General features: G+C 36.0%; 1 protein-coding gene across 6 annotated transcripts in view; it reads left to right on the top strand.

Moving 5' to 3' along the window:
- rad50 (DNA repair protein rad50) overlaps positions 1-15,445 on the top strand; it is a 394,123-nt gene extending 378,678 nt beyond the window's left edge. For 3 of the 6 annotated variants that reach the window (XM_069832697.1, XM_069832696.1, XM_069832702.1), the window contains 5 exons: positions 800-983; positions 1,916-2,010; positions 4,981-5,114; positions 5,232-5,360; positions 6,819-11,865. In XM_069832697.1, coding sequence (XP_069688798.1) covers positions 800-983; positions 1,916-2,010; positions 4,981-5,114; positions 5,232-5,360; positions 6,819-6,858 — 582 coding nt within the window. In that variant the 3' untranslated portion in view covers positions 6,859-11,865. Of the gene's footprint in view, positions 1-799; positions 984-1,915; positions 2,011-4,980; positions 5,115-5,231; positions 5,361-6,818; positions 11,866-12,930; positions 13,988-15,041 lie in introns of those variants that run through there. The other 3 variants (XM_069832701.1, XM_069832699.1, XM_069832698.1) reach the window with 3 other exon arrangements.
- The last annotated feature ends 1,435 nt before the right edge of the window (positions 15,446-16,880 follow it).

Here is a 16,880-nt window from a genome sequence, read left to right on the forward strand (position 1 = left end):
TAAATTTAAACTTTGGATTTCCCATAACATCTAATTAGTTTGTATATCTCACAAGAATACCCGTTCTTTGGAAAACCCAAGCTTGGCAGTATCTTTCCCACGGGTCCAGTCTAACTTTAGGGTTTTATGCTTCATCGAGTCTCTATAGGAAACCCCGCTCAAGGTGGCCCTAAATCTGTCCGATGCTGACAAGTGACGAAACACCTGTGTGAGGAAGCTAATTCTAACGAAGTCGCCAGAACATCCCCGCGAATACATGTAATAAAAATATGGAGATATCACTTCGCTAATAAATCGGTCTCTCCCTCTCCTAATTACTGCTTCACCCTGTGCAGGTATATGTTCCGAAACCTAGCACCGGTCTGCAAAACCACAGACAATAGCAAACCCTATTAATAAGTCTTTCTTTGAACATACATATCCAGGTAGATACCTATGATATAGTTTAATTGACAGATTACAAACAATAAGACATTAAGAAGCAAATAATACTGTAATAATAATAATAATAATAATAATAATAATAATAATAATAATAATAATGAATACATTGTACAAATCTGGCTTTCAGGTAGTAGCTCCCTGTAAAGCAGGTTTGAATAATTTCAAGGAAAAATTGTTCCGGGGCTGGGTATCGATCCCGAGACCCTTCGCTTAGCGCGCGAACACTCTTCCAACTGAGCTACCCCAGGAACTATACACGATCGATACCTGGCCCCAGAACAATTTTTGCTTGAAATTATTCAGTGAATACATTGTACATTATGGAGTACGCTCCAAATTCATTTTTGTTTTACAGGTACAGGAAGCAGCTGCAAGTGATCTGAATTGCTACTACCAAGCCACAGAATGGGCCATGTTCCACTTCCACAAGGAGAAGATGAAGGAAATCAACACCATAATCAGAGAACTGTGGAGGCAGATATATCGGGGCAATGACATAGATTACATTGAAATCAAGACTGACGTACCTGAGAACTCTAGTAAGCAGCTGTCTATATGCTGTAATTTGATTTAGTTCTTCCTGCTACTGGTTTCTTCCGTTTCCAAGCATACCTATGCTACCTATGAGATATGAGTGAAACCATTGGTGTGCAATGGTTTTAATTCCATAATAATCTAATGTGTCTAGCAGCATTTTATGATTTATACAGTCAAATGCTTTGGATAAATCACAGAAAATCCCTCCAACTGTGTCATCTCAACAAATCTCCATCATCATCATCATCATCCCATCCCGTCCCGTCCCATCTTCATGGGTATAGCATAGACCAGCCTCTTATGGCGCACCCAAGGCAATAACTCTGTCAGTAAATTGTTACCGTATATACATGTATGTAACTAAGTTTCTAACAAAATTATTTTGCAAAACTACAATTACCATGCAGTTGGTAACACTGAACTCAGATATGTTGTTGTTGTTGTTTTCTAATGCCAGGCATTTGACAATAAAGTCATTTGACCTCTTGCACTCTAATATTTTTCAAAGATATTATCATGGCCAGCCACTGAAGCACAGATTTTGAGGTGTTCCGAATCCATTTCTTGGTTTGAGTTGCACAATGGGCAGTTAGGGGACTGATATATTCCAATTCTATGCAGGTGTTTGGCCAAACAATCGTGGCCTGTTGCCAATCTAAATGCAGCTACAGACGGTTTTCGTGGTAGATCGGGAATTAACTGTGGATTATGATGCAGAGAGTTCCATTTTTTCCCTTGAGATTGTGTTATCAAATTTTGTTAGTTAAGATATAAATTAGCGTCATTAAATTTGATAGATAATTGTTTCTGTCTATGTAATACTGATGAACTGTAACGTAAACATATTATGTGTGATTGAGTGGTTACTCAGAATCTGTACTGCTGCCAATTAATTTATTGAACAGACAGCATATTTTTTTTTTTTCTTTTTCAGCCATAGATAAGAGGCGTAGTTATAACTACAGAGTGGTCCAGATGAAGAACGATGTTGAAATTGATATGAGAGGGCGTTGCAGTGCTGGTCAGAAGGTAAAGCTGATTTTTCAGTTAATTTCTGTTTAGCAGAAGCCATTGTCATGCGTACTTACTTCCACCTCGTCACATGTACACTGGAAAATAACTAGAAGACTGGTTACATGTCCATCCCTTCGTAGAAATTCCCACACTTGGGTCAAGGACCTTTTATCTGCTACTGCCTGCAAGACCAATCTGCTAATTTATGAAAAACCTTACATTAAAAACATATATTGTTGTAACAGGGTGTTTCTAACATTCCTTCATCGCTATAGTGAGAGATATTTAACGTTATTTATATAGAACATTTACCGGGTCCATAGAAAAATACCGTCTATTGAGGGTTTATCGTTATATCGATGTTTATTATGCAGAGATTTGACTGTATACAGATTTATTATAGTTAAAATCTTAAGTTCAATAAGTGAAAGTTTACAATTTGCCATCGAGTGTTTTCTTTGTTAAATTTCTTATTGCCTTTTTTGTACGATTAAAATTTTGACAACTTTAATGCTATTTCCCAAAAAAAAAAAAAAAAAAGTACAGTATAAGTGCATTAATATTACATTACATATCGAATTTCTTAATAAGTATAAAACTCTAAAAAGTATGATGAAAGATGGATAGAACAGAGAAAATTCTCTATGGCACCGGGACCCGAACCCGGGTTTTCAGCTCTACATGCTGACGCTTTATCGACTAAGCCACACCGGATTCCAGCTCCGATGCTGGATTGAATCCTTAAGTTCTACCTCTCAGTTTTCCCTTCGGTGGCCTACCCTCATGTACTGTGTCATAGATTATAATGACAGTGGCACAATGTCCGATGCACTATGTACAGAGGTGCACTTATTACAAGTGACTATTCATTCATTCATTTATTTTATTCCATAGATCTTACATGAGCAATGAAGCTTTAAGATGTGGAACATGTCAACATTTTACAATATTACAATTACAATTTTTACAAATTTTTATAGTTTTACAATTTAGTAATTTTCTACAATTTTTACAATTTTGTACAATTTTTTTACATTTTGGCGAGATGTAGTGAGATGAGATGAGGTCCGAGGATTCGCCAAAATATTACCCGGCATTTGCCTTTTCGGTGGGGGAAACCTCGGAAAAACCCAACCAGGTAATCAAATTAAAGGGGGTAATCAAATCAAAGGGATTGATGCCAAGGACTCGCCATAGACCATCCGGCTTCAGTCCCACGGCTGGGGAAAACCTCCGAAGAAACCAAAGTCCAAAGGGGGATCCAACCCAAGCCCGAACGCAGCTCCGGATCAGCAGCTCGGCGAGTCTGCCGACTGAGCTACATCGATGGCTCTACTAAAAGTATACAATACATAGCCAATCAGATTATTAAATTTACAAACGCAAACGATCATTCATAAGTTGAGCTATATTATAATACAAAACAATTTAATTAAATTTAAGGCATAAACAATTCAACCAGTTGTGATATACAGAAATTGATAATACATATCATGCAAACTACTTCAAATTACAAACACAAACAATTTATCAGTAGAGCTATATAGATTACTATTCAATTTAAAGCATATACAATTCATCGGCCAAAACTATACAAATATATACAATACAAAGTAGCATACTTTCATTATGCTATACAAATTTGTGCAATTAATATCAAGTAGATTAATTCAATTTATAATCATAAACAATTCATCAGTTGAGCTATACATATTACCATTCAATTTACAGTAGGTCTATATACAATTCATCAGTAGAGTTACACAGACTAGTAATCATTTTAAGAACATATACAATTCATCAGCCAAACTATACAAACATATACAATCAAATTAGTTCAATTTACAAACTTATTTTCGTTAAGCTATACAATTCATATGAAGTAGATTAATTCAATTTATAAGCTTAAACAATTCATCAGTTGACCTATACAGTATACTATTCAATTTACAGTACATACAATTCATCAGTTATGCTAAACAAAAAATACAATACATAGTAAACAGATTAAGTCAATATAAAAACATATTTTAGTTGAGCTATATAAAATTGTACATGTCATTTAAGTAGAATAATTCAATTCACAAGCATAAACAATTCATCAATTGTGTAGAAGGTATGAGTATGTAGAAATTTGGTTAATTCTTTTCTGAACCTTTTCTCGTTGTTCTTCAAATCTTTAAGATAATTAGGCAGTGCATTGAAGACTGTTATACATGAATAGCGAACTCCTTTTTTAAAACAACTTAGACTAACAGAGTGTAGATGAAGATCTGATTTATGTCTTGTATTAAAATGATGAATGTCTTGATTAGTACTGAATTTATCTTGGTTCTTAATATACAGCATCATTAGGGAAAGAATGTATTCACGAGGTAAAGTGACAGACATCCGACAGGACGAGCACTTTCTTGAATCACTAAGTGATTACTTACGCATATCATATTATTATGATGTACTGAAGTACGTATGATATTTTCGTGCAGGAATTCTGCATTATCATATGATGAAGAATGGATAGAACAGAGAGATAGAACTTAAACTGAGGGGATTCGATTTGGCATCGGAGCTGGAATCCGGTATGGCTTAGTGGATAAAGCGTCAGCACGTAGAGCTGAAAACCCGGGTTCGGGTTCTGGTGCCGGAGAGAATTTTTCTCTGTTCTATCCATCCTTCTTCATATGGTAACACAGAATTCCTGCACGTAAATATCATATGAACTTCGGTACATCATAGTAATAATCTAAAAAGTGTAGTCAAAATGTAGTCTACTCATTATGTTTATCCCATGTCATTTGATTATCAAGTAATATGCCAAGAAATTGTACATAGTCACACGTTCTGCTTACAGAATCATGATTATTTCTAATTGTCAGCTGTTGATGGTAGCGACGAATGAACTTTTTTCCCATTTGGCAACTTATTTAGCTCTATATTAAGTATGCTTCAGATCTTGACATTGTTTGCTTGTCGATCTTCTTGCAGGTTCTGGCATCTCTTATTATCCGCATGGCTCTGGCAGAGACTTTTAGTGCCAACTGTGGAATGTTGGCTTTGGACGAACCAACAACAAATCTGGACAGAGAGAACATCGAAAGTTTGAGCACTGCACTAGCAGAGTATGTATTATAGTCCACCGCTCTCGTCTGTCAGTTGTCAGTGGTGTAGATGCAGCACATATTACTGTGTAAGGCCCAGAAACACAATTACCCGTACTTTTCACTGTTTGTTTTCAGTATTGTGAACACAAGAATGGTCCAGAAGAACTTCCAGCTGGTTATTATTACTCACGATGAAGAATTCTTGGATAGACTGTCAAAGGTTGAAAAATTGGAAGTGTACTACAGAGTCAGCAGGAATGAATAGTAAGTGGGCCACTGTTCTGAGCAGGAATTTTATTTTTTACATTATACGCATCCTACTTACTTCCTTACTGGCTTTTAAGGAAACCGCAGGTTCATTGTCGCCTTCACATAAGCCCGCCATTGGTCCCTATCCTGAGCAAGATTAATCCAGTCTCTATCATCATACCCCACCTCCCTCAAATCCATTTTAATATTATCTTCCCATCTACGTCTTGGCCTCTCCAAAGGTCTTTTTCCCTCCAGCCTCCCAACTAACACACTGGATTCGCCCATACGTGCTACATGCCCTGCCCATCTCAAACGTCTGGATTTAATGTTCCTAATTATGTCAGGGGAAGAATACAATGCATGCAGTTCTGTGTTGTGTAACTTTCTCCATTCTCCTGTAACTTCATTCCTCTTAGCCCCAAATATTTTCCTAAGCACCTTATTCTCAAACACCCTTAACCTATGTTCCTCTCTCAAAATATGAGAGTCCAAGTTTCACAACCAACAACCGGTAATATAACTGTTTTATAAATTCTAACTTTCAGATTTTTTGACAGCAGACTGGATGATAAAAGCTTCTCAACTGAATAATAATAATAATAATAATAATAATAATAATAATAATCATCATAGAACATCTTTATACTCATCTTCCTAAACTGTAGAAATACCTTGCCTCTGGAATTCGTTACCTAATGACGTCAGGGACTGCCGGACTTCATCACAATTCAAAATGCTGGGTAACTTTCGGTGTTGGACCCCAGACTCATTTCACCGGCATTATCACCTTCATTTCATTCAGACGCTAAATAACCTAGATGTTGATACAGCGTCGTAAAATAACCCAATTAAAAAAAAAATTTAAAATTAAATTGGAAAATTTTGTCTTAGTTAATGTTTTTTAGGTATTGCTAGAAGTATTGATTTGTGTTTTTTTCTTTTTCTTTTTTAATCTAGATTAAAATTGCAAGTTTCTTGTTAATGTTAGTTAATTAGTTAGGATACAATTAATTATGATACTTAATAACTCATTTAAAGTTTGTGTGACTGCAACCTCTGTATATTTTTGTGTGGCTTTACTTTGTTTGTAGTTTTCTTTTCTCTCTTTATTTCTTGTGTAGCTTTACTTTGTATATAGTGTTTTTTTTTCTGTTTATTTCTATTATTGTATTTGTATTCCTGGTGTTGTGGAAGAGAAGGCCTGATGGCCTTAACTTCGCCAGAATAAATAAATAAATGATAATAATAATAATTGTAGGCCTAATTAAATAATTATAATGTTTGGTATATAACACACATGTTAGTACTATTTATTTTAGCCTTTCCTTCCCTTTTTATGTAATTCCCCTTTTAAGGAAAAAAAAAAGACATCCTCCAGAGATTCGTTAAAAAGGGGTTCCGCTGTATGTTTAAATTAAATTTGTTTTATATTATCTCTTAGTATCTAACTCTCATTTATTTTTATTTCAGCGGGAAGTCTGTAATCGAGAAGCACAGAGTTGATCGGTAAGGTTAGTATCTGCTTGTGTTCTGAGTGAAGTTACTGAAACCCGAAAGACGTGTCTGATATATCCTGTGAAATGGTAGACAGATGCTAAGATGAAATATGAGTATGCATTATATACGCAATGATTGGGACCAAATCGCATGTTTGAGAAAGTCTTGTTCAGTTGAGTCAGATTCCTTCAAACTGTGAGTTCTTTTATGTTATTAATAATATTTTAAGATAAAAAATGTTGTGAATGATTGAATGACAATACTGAGTAACAAGTTTGTGTCTTGCCTGGAAATCTGTAACTTTGGATATCAGTGGGTATGCTTGCAGTTTCCACATGCTGGTTGCAGAGAACATACATTATATGATGTGACAAACCACAATGTAAAATATTAATAAATGTAAGCAGTCATAATGTCATCTCATCCAAATTAAGAATAGAATTTCTGACACTGTCTGCCTTCATGTTGAAAACTTTTGTGTCATGTACTTAAGAAGTGACGCAGTTGTTTTTGAGTAATGGAGGCAGTGTTTTTCAGATGCTATTTTTTTAGTTTTTCGAAGTACTACTATGTGAAATATTTTTATATACACTGTATCTTTTAAAGTTCCTCAGAGATAATGGGTAGATATAAGACAGACAATTTGGAAGTCTCTTTTCTTAATTTGAATAGGTAAATTATGTTTTATTATGCTAACTGCATGATACCTCCGTTCTGGTTGGATGATCATTCATCTCTGCTGAAGCATATGGATTAGAGGTGGGGTGTGACAGCATTTTGCCATCACAACTTTAAACTGTGATAGCTCCAAAAAAGTTGCTGTGACAGATAATAGCGAATTTGTCACAGTGTGATTTTTGTGTTCAGATGATTCTTGGTGATTGCGAATGTTGTAACACCCTGGCATTCAGTCATTCATTAAAGATGATGGCAGGCAATACATGCCACATTCCAAGAGTAATATTGTCATCAGTCGTAATGTAGAAGTTGCTTGTTGCTGCAAGTTACAGCTTGTCTGGGTTCTTCAAGTCTTTAATTTGTGGTCATTTTACAAAATCTATACTAATAATAAATCTGTAGCTGAAATTTTTCTGGTAATTTTCGATTTTCCAAAAATAATTGGGCCTAACATATATAATTAACCACCCTGAAACCGAAAATCGCTTTTTTGAAATTTTTGTTTGTATGTATGTCTGTCTGTCTGTCTGTCTGTATGTTTGTTACCTTTTCACGCGATAATGGCTGAACGGATTTCGATGAAAATTGGAATATAAATTAAGTTCGTCGTAACTTAGATTATAGGCTATATGGCATTCAAAATACATTATTTAAAAGGGGGGTTATAAGGGGGCCTGAATTAAATAAATCGAAATATCTCGCTTATTATTGATTTTTATGAAAAATGTTACATAATAAAAATTGCTTTAAAAATCATTTCCGATAAGTTTTATTGTTTGAAAAATTTTGATAGGACTGATATTTAATGAGATAAATGAGTTTTAAAATTAAAATAACTGCCATCTAAGGCCGTGTAATGAATTAAAAAACAAATGACTTCGTCTATAAGGGGCCTTGGACAGCAACAATTGAAAGCTATGAAAGATAGCCTACAGATAGGCCTAATGTTTCTGCGTTTCTATGAAGTAATATCAGAAGCTTAATTAACCGATTTGTATAATTAATTATTAATTCACCATTGGAAAGTGTAGTTTCTCTAGATGGACATAATGCTATAATGTTATCACAGTAACTCCTGAGTGAATCGAGGACAGGTAAGATTAAAATAGCTTCTTATGCACAGAAAACTTGATAGGCTATTCTGTATATTCGTTTCCTGTATTTCCTAAACTAATTTTTATGACCAAATGAGTGGTCTCTGGATCAAAATGATCGCATTTTAATTTTTTAATTAAATTTAAATTAAGTAACATAATAAACGATTTATCCTTCTATCAAACACGAATGTTCCCTGGATCAAATGTCCTATTTTAATTATATAATTACTTTATATTTATTTCTAACGGGTGCAGCGGAGTGCACGGGTACGGCTAGTTAAGGAATATAATTTGTTTTTTGCAAGGGGAATGTATATTGGAACAAAACCGGAATGAATCCGAACATTACAATCAAAAGGCATAGTACAGCCCGTCGTGTACCAAACATAAATCTTCACTTTGAAACCCAAACCATTACTTCTAACTGGTGACCAATGATGTGTTCGGTCTTCTCTTTCACATATTCCATAATATTTGGTTATTGAGATTCTACAGACATCAAAATGAGGGTTAAATTGTTAAATTCATCTAAATTAATCACCGTTAGCAATATGAACTATAAATTGGCACTATATTTAATCAAAACATTTCGTTGTTTCCCATCGCCACTGGAGATATGTTTATGTTTATCATTCTTCTGCCAATTGAATTGATATACCTCTGCCATGTCTTAATATCAACAATAGTAGTTAGTGCGGGGGAGTATATTAAAAAACAAAACACACTCTGACCTGCATTACTGCAATGTGTCCCAAGAATGTTTACGAAGGAGAGTCATTACAGCTACAGTATCAAAGAGTTAATCTCTAGAGTGGAACTATAGTTAATTAGATCCCAGATATATTATCCTTCAAGTTAATCTTCTTACTTGCAGTTGTCTGGACTCTGGAGCTGTTGTAATATGTACATCAGTTGTCATGGCTATGAATCACGTATCTGTCGGAGCTGTGATTTTGGAACTGTAGTCACAGTTGGAACCAATGACAAACCTATCACAGGTCTTCAAATCACACCCCATCACTAATGTGGATATGAAACCTGCAGCCAGCTCATCGTCCTTGGCCTTTATGGGCTGTTCGCACCGTAGATTGCATTTAAATTATGTTTTCACTGTTTATATTTAATAATATTTTACATTAATACTTTCCAATTTGTTGAATCAACAGTCCTTGTAACCATTGTGTGAGACCACACCTGTCTATAGCCAAAGTTGCCACTTTCTGGTTGAGAGATTCTTTGTTCACCAGTGCAAAGAAATTAGGTAAGACAGAAGTAGAACTAAAATGATGAGTGATTCTCGCATTGTTGTAAAAGATATGGGGTTCATTTTAATTGTTATGTAAACTCGAAGGTGTAGCTATACGATGATCTTATTCATTTTTAAACCTACAGAATTCTGTTAAGGTTATTATATTAATGGGGAAGAATTCACTTCGACACTGGGGATCGAACCCAGGACCTTCAGTTCTATGTACTGTGTGCTGAGACCCGGCGTAGCTCAGGAGTAGAGCACTCAGTACATAGAACTGAAGGTCCTGGGTTCGATCTCAAGTGCCGGAGCGAATTTTTCTCTGTTAATAATAAAAAATCAAAGGTGTAGACCACTTACTTCGTTGTGACGTTTCACCATGACGAGACTACAGGGATCATGAATGAAGAATTATACTAATGTATATCCCAGCTTTTTCAGCTCTTCCAAGTTCGTGGGTTCTTTTCGGCAGTCTTCCACTTGGCAGTTTCTGTACATTTGAATTTCAATTATTTTGATGTTAATTTTATGTTCATGTCATTTTGAATGTTTTAGTTCTCTGTGTCATCTCTTTTTATATAACACTCTACTGCTATTAGGAAGAGAAGTCAAATAGATAAATATAAAAATTACGGGTAAGTTTAAATTGTTTGCGTAGACAGGTTCAGCATTCATGTATGTGCACTTGGCAGTTATATTCCTTATTTGCAGAGTATACTTGTATTGTATCTACAGGAGAAACTTTCTGTGACAAAACTATACACACAAAATATGTCGTTACACTTTTGTTGAGATGTTTGATCAGTTTTTGTTGAATTGATTACAATAAATAAATAGTTACCGATAATATGTTATGGGTTAATGTTTGTAATGTGAAATTGTAAAAATCTCAAGGGAGTTCAAGAATAAGACAAATGAAATGGTTACTTGAAAAATGCCGCAGTTGTTGTTTGGCATTATTTTGAAAATGCGTATAGTTTTTGTAGCATTTAATAATGATAGAAACGAATTTTTCGTTATAAAGGTACGTTCACATGTCGCTACTTTTTCTGCGCAACTTTCGTACTGCAGCTGCAACTTTGCATGTCGTGTTCACATGTGAGGCAAAAGTAGTGTGCTGCACTCTACTTTTTGTGCTGCGCAAACCAAGCGCTGCAAAAGTTGCAACTGGAGGTTGCAAGTCTGTTCACACACAAGGTGCTACTTTTACAGCACCAGTCTAGCAGCAGCTTTCCATCTCCGTGTTGATTTTTCAGTATAAATTTTGTGATTATGTTCTCATTAGAGTTTCAGATTATGAAACTCATGCGATAGCTTACATATCTATTATTTGCTTTTCCGTTTTAACTATTATTCAGAAATTGGCATTAGTTTTACTATAAAGCTATTAAAAACGCCTAAATACTTAAATGATAACCAACAGCATATTCACGTCATCAATGTTTGAAACTACGCTATGGAAAATTAAAAAAATGAATTATGTCATCAGCAAATATACTCTGTGTTGTACATTTAGTGACTGTTACAGATCATTTATTTTCATCACATCAAACATTAAAATATATCCAAACAATAAAAGTATCATTGGCACATTTGGATGGCAACACTGGTCACAACCGCTGTGAAAGTTTCAACAAAACCGATATCAGAAATGCTGCGGCTGCAACCCTGAGAATCCTGTTGACACATTGCTACTTTTAAGCTGCGCGCAGCATGAAAAAGTAGCAGGCACTGATTCAGCAGCCGCTACTTTTCAGGTTTTACCTTGTTCACATGTCCAGTACAAGAGTTGCGCAGTATTTTGTACTGCAGCACTGCAAAAGTAGTGATGTGTGACCTTACCTTAAGTAAGAAATTGAAAAAGTCATGTTGTAGCAGCTTAAATATATCGCACTGTTAATTATATCTGTACCACTTGATAAAGAATTCGAATATTGCAGCTTATTTGTTGCTGCAGAAAGTTAACATTTAAAAAATAAATAATTTGTATAAGTAAGTCTTCCTCAGACTTTTCAATATTGTTTTTTATGATTTACTAATTAGGTTCCATATTTCTGTAACTCGAAATTGTGCTATAATAAAAGCCAATTCGATATAGACAAACGTGCCAATTTAATACTAAAAAATTAGCAAAACAAAACTTGAATTAACTGTAGCATTGCATGGAACTGGAGTAGACATTTGGAACTGCTATAGAATAAGATCTGGATTCCTGTTCTTCAGATTGAAGCTAGTTTGAAAATTTCTTATTCAATATTGTTCGAAAAATTTCGCACAGAATACAAAGTCATTATATAAGTAAATCAGTTTTATGTCTTGGATATCTACATTTGTTGGAAAATATCGGGATCAGTGGTCATCGATGTTGTTTGAATGTTACAGTAGTGGTTGAGCAGTGTCACCAAAGTTGCTTGGATTATTGTTCTTTTCCAAGCAGGACTGACTTTTTGCCAAGCCGCTAAATAACTTGGTAATTCATAGAATGATGAAATTCTATGAGGAAACGAGTCAGTACACCAGAAGATCTGAACAACAATGAAAATGAAAGACTAGCTGAAATCAAGACAGATTTATGGTTCATCTTAGGATGTAGGCTTTCACAGCCGGTGTCTAATTGAAATGGTCCTTCCGGGCTAAGATGCTGTGATCTACTGGTATAGTTATTCCCAGACTTTCGACTACTACTGCGGCAGACATCTTCAATGTGAGTTGACCGCCACGACATCAGTACACCACGACCAGCCCAAGGGCACCGAGATCCAACAGGTGAGGACCGCCATGACCAGTCCAAGGCCACCGAGATCCAATGGGTGTGGACCGTCGCAACAATGGAACACCAAGGCCAATCTCCGGCTCTATAAATAAGGACAGGCAACCAGTCAGGGCATCAGTTGCCACAGGTATTCTTAGCGGAAGACTTAGACCTAGGATACCTCACCACTGAAGATTTCTGCCACAGTAGTAGATGAAACATCTGGGAATAACTATACCAGTAGACCACGGCATCTTAGTCCGGAAGCTGCATTTCAATTAGATTTATGGTTCGTTTGGTAATATTTAGGCATACGTCCACCAAAAGAGCACACAACACAAGTCTAGGAAATCAGTACGAGCACTTCTGAATAGAGGACACAAGGAACCTTGTCTTAGACTCACCTGTCAACATGCCAATTATGATCCTCTGCATTGGAGGTGTATGCTATTCGCCGAGGGTGAAGTTTTCGGCCGACTTGTGTTGGGCATATAAGAGAGTGGGAATGTTCTGGTGAGTATTTCGAGTAAGTTGCTGTGAATGAAGTCTATAAATTTGGTCTTGGCTCAATAGTGCTATAGGGAAGAATTAGTGTGGACTAATAAATCACACTTTGTTGTAGTCCCACGAAACCTTAATGTTGCTAATTACATTGCAGATATGCTGAAGATGCTGTGCTAACCTGCTGTACAAATTACGGAGCCAGGGTTCATACAGTTACAAGACAGTGTGAGGGCTCACATTGCCATTGTCACCATGGATTTCCTGTGAGAACTCGAAATTCAAGTGATGTATTGGCCAGCAGTAACCTGAACCCAATTGAGCTTGTATGGGTTATGCTAATTCGCCTATGTCCTGCAGGCCCCCAGGCTCTCAAGAAGCATTGATTGAAGTATGGGAGCACTTACCCAGATGAACATAAGGAAGCTTGTTCATAGAATGCCAAGGAGGTGTTGGGAGGTAGCTAATTCATGTCAATAGAAACCACACGAGGTACTAAAGACATCAGATCTTCGAAGTAACCAGGGTCTTCACATTGTTACGTCTTCATTCCCGACTGTTTTCTGTACTTTCAACATTTCTTTTGTTGTAAATAAATCAAGGCAATGGAAAATAACAGTGAAACCTTTTTATTTTGTAAAGGAAACTCTGGCCTACCATACTATGTTGATTTTGACTTGCAAATCTACAGATGACTGAATTTGTATTCCTCTAATATATATTGGTTTTTCAAAAGTAACACACGTGAAACATATTTAGAATGGAATATTTTTATCGAAACAAACTATTTTTGCTGCTATTGTTGTGAGAGTTAAGTCGTCGAGAATATTTTAAATCCAATATCCCTGGTCCATTTCTATTTATAAAATAATAATAAATAGGTTTGCAGGCTCCCTATCCCTGGTCCGTTCCTCTGATTTTTATTAAAAAAAATAATATGGTTGCAGGCTTCTCCCCATCTCCTATCCCTGGTCCATTCCTCTGATTTTTATTTAAAAAGTAATATGTTTTCAGGCTCCTCCCCATCCCCTATCCCTGGTCCATTCCTCTGATTTTTATTAAAAAAATAAATATGTTCCCGAAGTCCTCTCTATCTACACCTGGTCTCTTATTCTGCTTTTATTTAAAGTAATAGTAAATAATATGTTTGCATTGCTCCTCCTCATCTCCTATCCCTGGTCCATTCCTCTGATTTTTATTAAAAAATAAATATGTTCCCGAAGTCCTCTCTATCTACCCCTGGTCTCTTCTTCTGCTTTTATTTAAAGTAATAGTAAATCGTATGTTCGCAAGGTCCTTCCCATTTCCTATCCCTGGTCCATTCCTCTGCTTTTTATTTAAAAAAATAATTGTTTGCAGGTTACTCCCCATCTCCTATCCCTGGTTTATTCCTCTGCTTTTTATTTATAATAATAATAATAATAATAATAATAATAATAATAAGTTTGCAGGCTCTTCCCTATCCCTTATCCATTTCTGTGGTTTTTATTTAAAAAAAAAAAATATGTTCGCAAGGTCCTCCCCATTTCCTATCCCTGGTCCATTCCTCTGCTTTTTATTTTAAAAAATAATTGTTTGCAGGCTACTCCCCATCTCCTATCCCTGGTTTATTCCTCTGCTTTTTATTTATAATAATAATAATAATAATAATAAGTTTGCAGGCTCTTCCCTATCCCTTATCCATTTTTGTGGTTTTTATTTAAAAAAAAAAATATGTTCGCAAGGTCCTCCCCATTTCCTATCCCTGGTCCATTCCTCTGCTTTTTATTTTAAAAAATAATATGTTCTCAGGGTCCTCCCCATCCTCTATCCCTGGTCCCTTCCTGTGCTTTTTATTAAAAAAAAATATGTTTGCAGGCATCTCTCTATCCCATTTACCTCACTGTCCGCAGTGCTCCTCACCATCTTCATCTTTGCAGGCATGATGACCTCCCTGCTGGTCCAAAGACTTAAAGACCGGCCACAGTGCTTGCTGCCACTTTCCCACTCGTTGGAGTCGTTACAAATGGCAGATCCACATGACTGAACACATGGGTTTTTCAACCACTTGTAAGGAATAATGAAGAAGAAAGGAGAAATTTGCAATGCATAGTTTCAGTGTGGTTCTGGTTCAACCAATCGGAAAAACATTCGTGCCTCACCATTTGAAGAGTTAGAAAATATTGTAATGAAATGTATTGTAAATAATAACTGTAGACCTAATTATAATGTTTGGTATATAATACACATATTATTACTAGTTATTTTAGCCTTTCCTTCATATTTTATGTAAACACCTTTTAAGAAGAAAAGAGGAATCCCTCAGAGATTCGTTAAAAAGGAGTTTTTACTGTATTTTATTTTATGTACTATATTCCCACATCTCTGCCATTCCCTCTTCTCCACAATATCCCTACAATAGATGTAAACGTTAATAACGTCATTGCAATCAGAGGCAATCAAATAATGGATGACTTTTCAGCCTTAGACACAAAAAAATGACCGGCTGCCTTCGGAAATCTTCGGTTGATTCCGTGAGAGCTTAGGTTTACACGTGAACGAATTTCTTACGCACTATTCCGCTCTGTTTTTCCATTGTTTTGTTTGTTTCTTGTTTTTTCTGTCTGTTTATAGGTCAAGTGCTATGAATAATCGATAACGAAGCTGTAGTCAAGGAATAAATTAGGTGCAACATAAACATCCTTTCCTTAGTCTTGTGAACCAGGCGCTGTCCGAAGTGGACTTAGACAAATTCACGCTGCAGAAGATCATTTTTTTTTTCTCTCAAAGGCTATCTAGATGCCCGACAAGTTGAGATAATTTGTTCTTGTTCTTGCAGAGATAGAATTCCATAAATCAATATTTCGCTACCAGGGATGCTGAACGTTATAGTCCCGTCGCTCTAATTTCCGGCAGCCAATTGCGTTGCAGGTCGGCTACATTTAAACGTGTGCGTCTTGTGATTCGCTTATGAAGACGTTATTCATTTCTTCAGGCTCGATAAATACTTAATATAATCGCCCGCCATTTTGGCTCTTCCGTTGGCGATCGCAGAAAGCACACGAAGATGTTATTTGCCGCACAATTATTTGCTGAATTACAGTGCGTTTGATTTATTATCATAGGAGCTACGACATGATAATGTTTAACGGTGTGGCAAAAAGATTCCTCGTATGGTAGCTCGGCAACGGAAGAACAAAAATGGCGAACGATACTACCTACCTAGACTTTATAGAGCCTTCACTTCCTAAGACGTAAGCAAAGAGGCGGAGTCACGCCGGAAATAACAGCGTCGCGACTATAGTTAGTTACATTCTTCTCGACATATTTTTGTTATTGCAGAACTATGGTAGTTTTTCTTCATAGTGACAATATAAATGCAAAAGGCATTCATACCTTAGCAATCCTACTGCCTTATAGACATGAATGAAACTACTACAAGCATTATCTTAACATTGTCTTTCAAGGAAACGTAATGCAAATAAGTGAAAGTAACAACATTGAACCTAACCCAGAAAACTTCATGTAACACGGAAATCACTTGAAGCATCTCCATGCAAACACCTTCATCCTTTAGCGTATACATCTGGCTTTACGCTCGTACGAGCTACTAGCAGCTCTGAGAAAGATATGTTTCACGTACGCCGATTCTGTGTGCCATTTTTATTCCACGATTGTGCATAGAGCAATTTAGATGTTAGAAAATTACCTTGTTCACTACCGCTTTGCAGTCATTCATTTGAATTTCTTGTTGCAATCATTCGATTGAATTTCTTGTT

This window comes from Periplaneta americana, chromosome 8 (genome assembly GCF_040183065.1).
Source record: "Periplaneta americana isolate PAMFEO1 chromosome 8, P.americana_PAMFEO1_priV1, whole genome shotgun sequence".
NCBI lineage: Eukaryota > Metazoa > Arthropoda > Insecta > Blattodea > Blattidae > Periplaneta > Periplaneta americana.